Source organism: Gouania willdenowi, chromosome 6, assembly GCF_900634775.1.
Source record: "Gouania willdenowi chromosome 6, fGouWil2.1, whole genome shotgun sequence".
Classification (NCBI taxonomy): domain Eukaryota; kingdom Metazoa; phylum Chordata; class Actinopteri; order Blenniiformes; family Gobiesocidae; genus Gouania; species Gouania willdenowi.
The window spans coordinates 57526048-57536434 of record NC_041049.1 but is presented as its reverse complement, the minus strand read 5'-3'; the positions used below and the strand labels follow the sequence as shown (position 1 = coordinate 57536434).

The following is a 10387-nucleotide window of genomic DNA, read 5'->3' as shown; positions in this document are numbered from 1 at the left end:
AAAATTGTTGCGATATAGGGCTATACCCTGAACCTAAACTTGACTCTAACCCTAACCCTAAGACGCTACATACTTGTACTTCGGTAACCGTGCCAATAGCACGGGGGGTTGTCCGTACGACAACCGTACAAATAAACACTTTCTATATTTTACTGGTCACCAAGTGAAGGTTTTCCAAATATCATGTCATATTTTGTAATATTGTGTCCCCTTACCAGGTTATAAAACCAATGCAGAAAGTCTTTTTTAATTTTAATTTTAAAGTGAGTTACATACTTGTATCTCTTTAAAGCTATTGTAAATAACAGCTTTGCAAGTTTTGCAACAAATAAATAACAACATATATTTAAAAAAACTAAAATAATAAGATGTAAGTGACAAACCTAAAGCACAGCTTTGAATATTGTTGGGCTTTAAAAAGAATGGTTTCATCTAATTATATATCAATATTCAACATATGTATTAATATGTACGCATATACAGTAAATATCTGAAATACATTAACGATAGGTTGGAAGTTGTAAGGTACATCCAGACTTTTTGGATATGTCCACATCATAGAGAAGTATGAACTCATCTTCTGAAATTAAGTTGGCATCTAAAGGACTTAAGTCCCTTTACTGTAAATGACATTTTGACAGGATTAGGACAGATTACGTCCCTGTGTTCATATGTTTATATACTCGCCCTCTGTCACATGTGGCGCGCCTAGCTGCAGCAACTTGCTTAAAGATAACAGTGGGTTTGACGGCTACAGCAATGGCTTCAAGAGAGATTCTTTTCCGGGTGCCATAGTGGTCACAAGCAGGCGCATCTCACCCGTGGGGGATGCGACACCCGCACTTTCATAAAAACAAAAATGTATCCCCCTCACTTTTTACAGAGGGATTCATTGTTGAAAACATATTGGTTCAGTGAGATTGACTGAATGGTGATCAAGCCAATCACAGCCAGCCATTTGACGAAGTTGCCGTTCCAAGAAGGTAAACAAAGAGTTAGCAGCCATGAGTAAAGTGTAAGTAAAGTGACAAAAAATGAGTAACAGGTGGTAAAAAAAAGGTCTAAAAGTAGCAAGAAAAGAGTGAAAAAATGGGCAAAAGCAGTCAAGAGTAGCAAACAAAATGTAACAAAAAAGAGGAATCAGGTGATACTGGCAAAAGGTAGCTTCAATGAGCAAAATGTGGCTTATTTGGAAGAAAAGTGGCAAAAAAAAAAAAAAAAAAAAAAATAGTTAAAGAATTGACAAAAATTTGATAAATGTCTAAAAAAAAACTTGCATAAATGAACAAAAAATAAGGAAAAAGGGAAATGTATTGGCAAAAATATTACAAACGAGAAAAATTTCAATTTTTTTGTATAAGGGGCATAAATGGAATAAAGGAAGTTGAGTTGCACAATGGTCAAAGAAAAAGGTAAAAAGGGGTTAAAAACTGTCCTCCTTTTGAGGTTTTCTGTGCAAATAATAGTTAAAATTAAAACCTAAAGACAGAATCACCAACTTAATAACAGCTTTGTAAATTAATTTATTAAGCTTAGTTACCCTCACTTTTAAAATCACTGCTCCAACACTGGTCACAGATTCTGGCCTTGTTTAAAATCGCTAGTTGCAGGGAAAAGAAGAGGAAGGAGGAGATTCAAATAAAAGTCAATTTATTGGTCAAAACTAAGTCAAAAATATAGATCATCAAAGATACTAATTAAAGTCTAACAAACTGACTGGAGGATACTGACCAGGTGAAGAGATGCATCAGAGAGACAATGATCCACCAACAGCTTAGTGTCCAAACCTTCATTTAAATAGTGAGGGAAGGTAATTAGGAGATTAGTAACACCTGTGTGTAGACAGGACAGGAAGGGTAGAGGGATTTATCCACTCAACACACTCACAAGAACTGGGAGGAACTGGAAACATGACAACTTAAAGCTAAAAACAACAAAACAAGACCAACTAATCAACTAGAAGTCTAACTGAAAAAAAAAACCCTTCCAGGATTTTAACTCATAATCTTCTGTCTTAAAGGTGCAGTCCGCAACTCTCAGATCCCTTTCTCCCCCTCCCTCCACGCTGCTCTCTTCCTGTTTTTTCCACACATGTGAAATATGTCAATATGACAAAAAAAATCACCTTTTTAAGAGTTGCAGACTGCAGCTTTAAAGAATGAAACCACAAGCAGGTGGTTTACCCCTTTATCAGAAATAAACACAAAATCCACTCAAACCTGAGAACTTTACATATTGCCATTTTCAATAATTTTTTCAATTGGGGATTTCATTCATAGTGAATTATTATTCAGGTGTGAACCCACTGGACCTTTCTTTATTAACTACAGTAAACTTCACTCCATTTCCATTTCTTCTTAAAACCTTCACCATCACTCAGGGTGTAGTGTACAGGCTATCAAACATTCATATATATTTCAGGGATTTCTTCTAAAATGAACCGGATTGGTATGTAAGAAGGCTAAAATGTAATTACAACTGATAAATTGGTGGCCTATGGCGTTTAAGTGCAGATTGAACTTCACGTTTCCCCCAATGCATATGTCACGCACTGAACCGTGCGCGATCTGTCTTATGCAAAATTAATAATCTCGTAGAGTCTCCTCCTTTTTCTCCTTGCTCAGTGTGTCTCTCTGTCCTCAGGGCTTTCTGTCAGACCTGCTGGAGAAAGCTAACAGACACTACGACGATCAGAAGCTTCACGAGTACACGCAGACTATAGTAGGTGCAGCTGTTTCACACGTTACAGACACGCTCAAGCATTCATGTGTGCACAGCCACGATGAGCTTATTCAGTGACTTAGAAAGCAAACGGTTAACTAAATTGCTGAAATGAGCAATTCAACAAAAAAAAAATGTCTACTATCAACACTTTGACGAATACAGTGTTGTCAAAGTGTTAAATCTCAACGGAATCGTCAGATTTTGGATGAAAATCTGCATAAAAACTGAATTGTGCTTTAATTTATTCTTATGATCCAAATGACTTGCTAAAGGGATTTTTCTACAACTTATTGGGAGCAAGAGTGAATCTCTTCAAAACAATGCAAGACCTCAGCGTACAGCTGGCCTTTCTTGCTGGTAGTGGCAGTACAGTGTAACAGAGTGGATACCATGTCCAGAAGGTTTGCTACTCAAATGTGCTCACATCTGGTCCTTCCTTTAAGCCCCAGGGCATAGTTGACCTAAATTTCAAAAGAGGTTTCTTTCTTTCTTTTTCTTTTATTTATTTATTTACACCTTGTCTGCACATGCTGTCAAAGGTCAACACTATATACAGTATGTTGTGCAATGCATGTTTTATTATTGCAATGAAATAAATGAATTTATTTTATTGCATAATTGTGACCATCACCATCCCTTCCTAAGAAAGGGTAAGAACAACTTTATTAGAGGGAGGATATAAAAAGAGAGGGCAGTGTTACACCTAGGTGAGGAGGAAGGGAACAGGGAAGAGGGAGTCAGGGTGGGACGATGGAAGGGGTGAGGAAGAGTCGACTATTTTAAGGTGGCAGTGCAATGTGATGTTATAGTTGTGCGTATTGTGCGGTGTAATCAGTTATGCCAGTCTGGTGACAAGTAAGGAGAAATTGAAGAGGGTGACACAGCACCGAGCTTAAGTATAATGTATAAAGAGGGTTCTTTCTAATTTAATTTTTAATTTTTTACAGCAATGTTGATTAATTAGCTTTTTATTAGGGATGTCCCTATACAGCTTTCCGATTTGATACCGATATTGCAGCCTTGCGTGTTATCCGATACCTATATTGATCCGATACGATATGAGCATGAATCATAAATAGTTATTACTTTTTTTTTTTTTATGAAAAAATAATACTTACCTATTTTGTAGTGTGGAATGTTAGAAAAGGCTTGATCAAGTGATGTTACTCAAACAGAGAACAATAATCAAAAACAGTAGGGATGAGAAAAACTGACCCATTTATTATTAACCAATTGGTTACATCATTTTAACCTTCAACATAATATTTACAGTGTTCTAAAATTGAATAAAATAAATAAAAAATGAATTGTAAAAAAAAAAAGGTGAAATAAAACCCGAAATTTTAATCCGATATCCGATATTCGTTTTCAGGCTTATATCGGATCGGTACACCATTACTTTTTATTTTAATGGTGTTAGGCTTGTATCCCGTAAAGAACCCAATTGCAGAGACGGAGACTGAGACTGATGACGAATGCAATGACGATGTTTATTTCCAGTACTTATTAGTAAGTTGCAGGTGAAGAGTCCGGATGAGAGCTGACAGAGGCAGGCTGGTGCGTGGAGAGAACAGGGGATCCAGGGCAGGTCGGTGAGCTGACAAAGAGGCAGGCAAGGCAGGTAGTCCGTGTGGCTGAGACCAGGCTTGTTCAGGAGTGGAGGGAAGGCAGGATCTGACTGAGCTAGTTGAAACTGAGTCTACGATCTGGCAAGGAGGTGGAGCTGACGACCGGTTCTTATAGCTGTGGAGAGTGGTGATTGGTAGTAGCTGCAGCTCAGCTCCTGCACAGCTGAAGTCACTCCTGTAATTAAGCACACACACACAGTGAGAGAGAGCCTGCAGCCTAAGAGGGCCTGACAGTACCCCCCCCTCTAAGGGCGCCACCTGGCGCACTCCTGAGCATGTCAGGATGTTGGCGATTGAAATCGCGAACCAGAGTAGAGTCCATGATCTGGCGGCGAGGAACCCAACAGCGCTCCTCGGGACCGTATCCTTCCCAGTCGACCAAGTACTGTAAGCCACGGCCCCGACGGCGCACACCCAGCAGCCGCTTAACAGTAAAGATCTCCTGGTTGTCCACCATTCTGGGAGGAGGAGGGGGAGGAGCGGAGGGGCTAAGAGGGCTAGAGGAGACAGGCTTGATTTGAGAGACATGGAAGGTGGGGTGAATGCGGAGTGAAGCCGGGAGCTTGAGACGAACAGCACAGGGGTTGACAATGGACATGATTTCAAATGGACCGATAAACCGAGGAGAAAGTTTTTTTGATTCAACCTTGAGAGGGAGATTCTTTGAGTTGAGCCATACCCTCTGTCCAGGAGTGTAGTTGGGTGCAGGGGTCCGATGACGATTGGCCTGTTTCTGCATTTGAGTGGAAGAATGAAGCAGAGCTGTCCTGGCCTGTCGCCAAACCTTAAAGCAGCGCCGCATATGGGTCTGGACGGAGGGAACCGCTAACTCTTGCTCCTGTGAGGGGAACAAGGGAGGTTGATATCCAAGGGAACACAGAAAGGGGGACATACCAGAGGAGGCGTTGGGAAGGGTATTATGGGCATATTCAACCCAAGGAAGTACAGAGCTCCAGGAGGATGGGTTGGAGGAGGTGATGCAACGGAGCGCAGTCTCCATCTCCTGATTTGTCCTCTCAGCTTGGCCATTGGTCTGTGGGTGGTATCCAGATGAGAGGCTGGTTGTAGCTCCGAGGGCAGAACAAAAGGCTTTCCAGACCTGGGAGGTAAACTGGGGTCCCCTGTCTGAGACGATGTCAGAGGGTAGTCCATGCACACGAAAAACATGATTAACCAGATGGTCAGCAGTCTCCCTAGCTGAGGGAAGTTTTGGCAGGGCCAAAAAATGAGCAGCCTTAGAAAAACGGTCAATAATTGTGAGGATAACAGTGTTACCGTTAGAAGGGGGGAGACCAGTGACGAAGTCCAAAGCGATATGTGACCAAGGACGGCCCGGGATAGGCAGGGGACGAAGGAAACCAGAGCTGGGTTTATTGGAAGTCTTGTTTTGTGCACAAACAGAACAGGCGGCGATGAATGACCGGGTGTCTGCCTCCATGGTGGGCCACCAGAAACGGCGTCTCAGGAAAGCCAGGGTCCGGTTTATGCCAGGATGACAGGTAAGACGGGAGGAGTGAGCCCACTGAAGAACCTTAGAACGGACGGAATCAGGAACAAACAGACAGTTAGTAGGACAGTTGCCTGGGGCGGCCCGCTGGTTCTGGGCCTGTTTGACCAAGGACTCAATATCCCAGGTAACGGCTGCAATGACACGGGATGGAGACAGGATGGGTTCTGGGTCTGAAACTGGCTCTTCTGAGAACTGGCGAGACAGAGCGTCTGGTTTTGTGTTGCGGGAACCTGGGCGATAGGTTAATGTAAAGTTAAACCTGCCAAAGTACAAAGCCCACCTTGCTTGCCTGGAGTTAAGACGCTTAGCGGATTGGATGTATGAAAGGTTCTTGTGATCAGTCCATACCACAAATGGTTGCTCCGCCCCCTCCAGCCAGTGGCGCCACTCCTCCAGCGCTAGTTTGACAGCCAGTAGCTCCCTGTTACCGATGTCGTAGTTTCTCTCTGCAGGGGAGAGTCTGCGAGAGAAAAAGGCACAGGGGTGAAGCTTATTGTCAGCCACAGCTCTCTGAGACAACACTGCTCCAACCCCAGTATCCGAAGCGTCCACCTCCACAATAAATTGACGGTCTGAATCAGGCTGAACCAGAACGGGAGCGGAGGTGAAACGGCACTTCAGCTCCTTGAATGCTGCTTCTGCCTCTGAGGTCCAGCAGAAGGGGATCGAAGTGGAGGTGAGGGCCGTGAGGGGAACAGCGATGCTGCTATAATTCCGGATGAACCTCCGGTAAAAGTTCGCAAAACCCAAAAAGCGCTGCAGCTGCTTACGGTTGGTGGGTGTTGGCCACTCCGTCACGGCAGACACCTTTGCCGGGTCCATTTGCATCTCTCCCTGGGCGACAATATAACCAAGAAAGGAGATCTTAGGGACATGAAATTCACATTTCTCAGATTTCACAAACAACTTATTTTCCAGGAGACGTTGCAGGACCATGCGCACATGTAGCTGATGCTCAGAGGGGGTCTTGGAAAAAATCAAGATGTCATCCAAGTACACAAAAACAAACCTGTTAAGCATGTCTCGGAGGACATCATTAACTAGGGCCTGAAAAACAGCAGGAGCATTTGTTAGCCCAAAAGGCATTACCAGGTACTCGAAGTGTCCAAGTGGGGTGTTAAATGCTGTCTTCCATTCATCTCCTTCTCGGATGCGAACCAGATGATATGCGTTGCGGAGATCCAGCTTTGTGAAAATGGTGGCTCCGTGGAGAGGGACAAATGCAGAATTTATTAACGGCAATGGATATTTATTTTTAATTGTTATGTTGTTGAGACCTCTGAAGTCAATGCAGGGCCTAAGGGTCCCATCCTTCTTCCCAACAAAAAAGAAACCTGCGCCTACCGGAGCGGAGGAGGGACGAATGATTCCAGCCGCAAGGGAGTCCTGAATGTACCTCTCCATGGCTTCATTTTCAGGTCTGGAGAGGTTGTAGAGCCGGCTGTTGGGAAGAGGAGCACCTTGCTGAAGGTCTATGGCGCAATCATAAGGGCGATGAGGCGGTAGGGACAAGGCATGATGCTTACTGAAAACTGGGGCGAGGTCATGATATTCCTCTGGGACCAGGGACAGGTCAGGGGCATCGGGTTGAGTCTGTGGCACAGTGAAGGCAGGGACAAGAGCAGATTGCAAACAATGAGAATGACAGAAATTGCTCCAGGAAATGATTTTACCTGCAGTCCAGTCTATTTGGGGATTGTGTTGTCTAAGCCAGGGGATTCCAAGGACCAGAGGAGTTTGAGGGCAGTCAATAATGTGGAGTTGAATCTTTTCTTCATGATTCCCAGACAGACGGAGTGTAACGGGCATAGTTTGGTGAGTGATCCGTGCTAGGAGTTTACCATTGAGAGCTTTGGCATCAATTGGGGAATCCAAAGGCTTTGTTGATATTGCCATCTGTCGTACCACTGAACGGTCAATAAAACTCTCGTCAGCTCCAGAATCAACGAATGCCATGAGGGGTAACGACTGGGACTGCCACCAGAGGGAGGAATGGAGCTGCAGGCGGCAGGGAGAGGAGCTGTCTGCTCGGCTCACCAATATCTCTCCCATTATTGGTGAGCCGGTCCTTTTACCGGGCGAGTTGGGCAGGTGGAAATGTAATGGCCTGATTGACCACAATAGAGGCAGGACCTGGAATTAATTCGACGGGCTCTCTCCTCTGATGTCAGTTGGGCTCTGCCTAACTGCATGGGCTCAGGGTTAGCCGTGGGGGTTCGGGGATGTTCCAGGACTTCAATCGGAAAGTGCTGGGGAGCCGTAGTGGTAGGTGGAGTCTTCACCGCCTTCTCTCTGCGACGCTCTCTGAGACGGTTGTCTATTTTAATTGCTAGGGAAATCAGGTGATCAAGGGATTCAGGTTCATCCCGGGAAACAAGTTCATCTTTAATAGAGTCAGTCAAAGCATTCTGAAAGGCCCCCTGCAGAGCCTCATCATTCCACCCACTCACCGCTGCCAGAGTCCGGAAATCAATGGCCAGTTCAGCAACGCTGCGAGATCCCTGTCGTAGTGATAGCAGACGTTTAGCAGCTTCTTTACCTCGAACAGGGTGGTCGAAAACCTTTTGCATCTCCAACACAAATGCGTCATAAGAAAAACACAGGGCTGACTGGCTCTCCCACACTGCAGATCCCCAGGCACGAGCAGATCCGGTTAAAGAATTTATTAGGTATGCAATGCGAGAGCGATCAGTTGCGTAGGAGAGTTGCTGTTGTTCAAACACTAAAGAACATTGGGTCAGAAATGCTGTGCAGGAACCCAGATCTCCATCATATTTCTCAGGTGCAGGCACATAAGGCTCACGAAGCGCAGGAGTCATGACTGACACTGGAGGAGCAGCTGCTGGAGAAGGTGGGGGAGGGGCAGGCTGAATGAATGCTGCCTGAGAGAGCTGGGCTGTTAACGAGGTGACTTGGTTGGTCAAGATACTAATTTGATTGAGGATGGCCTGATTATTGTCTGTGAGGGTTTTCAAAAGGTCTTCATGCTGTCCTAGAAGACTGCCTTGGCTGGAAAGGGCTTTTCTAATAGTCGAAAAATCCTCAGGGTCCATGTCTGCTGGGTTCACGTTCCTGGCCAGATCGTACTGTTAGGCTTGTATCCCGTAAAGAACCCAATTGCAGAGACGGAGACTGAGACTGATGACGAATGCAATGACGATGTTTATTTCCAGTACTTATTAGTAAGTTGCAGGTGAAGAGTCCGGATGAGAGCTGACAGAGGCAGGCTGGTGCGTGGAGAGAACAGGGGATCCAGGGCAGGTCGGTGAGCTGACAAAGAGGCAGGCAAGGCAGGTAGTCCGTGTGGCTGAGACCAGGCTTGTTCAGGAGTGGAGGGAAGGCAGGATCTGACTGAGCTAGTTGAAACTGAGTCTACGATCTGGCAAGGAGGTGGAGCTGACGACCGGTTCTTATAGCTGTGGAGAGTGGTGATTGGTAGTAGCTGCAGCTCAGCTCCTGCACAGCTGAAGTCACTCCTGTAATTAAGCACACACACACAGTGAGAGAGAGCCTGCAGCCTAAGAGGGCCTGACAAATGGTAGATTTACAGTAGCTCGTTTCGTTTTCAGAAATGCATATATCATATATTCTGGAGTGAAATTAAAACAGCTTCCAATATCTTAATATCATTCACGGTCGTACATTTACAGTTATGTTTGGTTAAAAAAAACCACAAAAAAAAACTTTAACAGGAAAAACCAAGCTTTCTAATGAAAACAAAAATTGACTTCAATAATACTGTTCGTACCAACGTAAAAAAGAAAAACTCCGATTCTAACACAACTGCATGCGGGGACATATTTCAGATAGATGTATAACTTAAAGCTGCTATACCCACGATAACTTTTTGTGAGATAAAATCATAAATCAGAATCACAATTTACTTTAATAGTCTCTGGGGGAAATTACTTTTGTTACAGTGGCTGCAAGTAGAAATTAAAAGAAACATTAACAAAAGATACATACATACAAAAAGTCAAAAAGTAAACATAGAGACCAAGACAATGATTACTGCATATCAAAACAAGAATAATGATTAAATATTAAATAAGGATTGTATGCACATATAATACAAATACACAAGTATAGTCTACTAACTACACAAACTACAATCCAAGAAAGCTCTTAAAATAAGGAGGTATAGAGTTTTATGGCCAAAGGCAGAAATTATTATATCTATAGAAAGGAAAAATGTTGTTGTGCTCTCCACTGTAAACATTGACATTTTCATGCATTGCATTGTGGGATGTGGAATTTTAGTTCTACTGTTTACAAAAAAAATATCATGGGTGGCAGCTTTAATATTCAGCTCATGTTTAGCTAGGTGAGCTGTTTGAAGCAAACGTTATTACCTCATTAGGTCCTGCTGTATATATTTGAGCTCCTTGCACATTTTTTCCAATGTGGTTTCCATACTGCAAATGGCTAATAAACTGAACTGAACTGATATTACCACAAAAAAAAAAAACAATGATATCTAATAAAGGCATGTTTTGTTGTAGCGTACCTAATCTCTCAGTTATTG

The 10387-nt window shown here is 43.6% G+C and overlaps 1 protein-coding gene across 1 annotated transcript in view; it reads left to right on the top strand.

Moving 5' to 3' along the window:
- calb2a (calbindin 2a) overlaps window positions 1–10387 on the top strand; it is a 32205-nt gene that overhangs the window by 15480 nt on the left and 6338 nt on the right. Inside the window, exon 6 of the mRNA XM_028449852.1 lies at window positions 2644–2721. Coding sequence (XP_028305653.1) covers window positions 2644–2721 — 78 coding nt within the window. The remainder of the gene's footprint in view (window positions 1–2643; window positions 2722–10387) is intronic.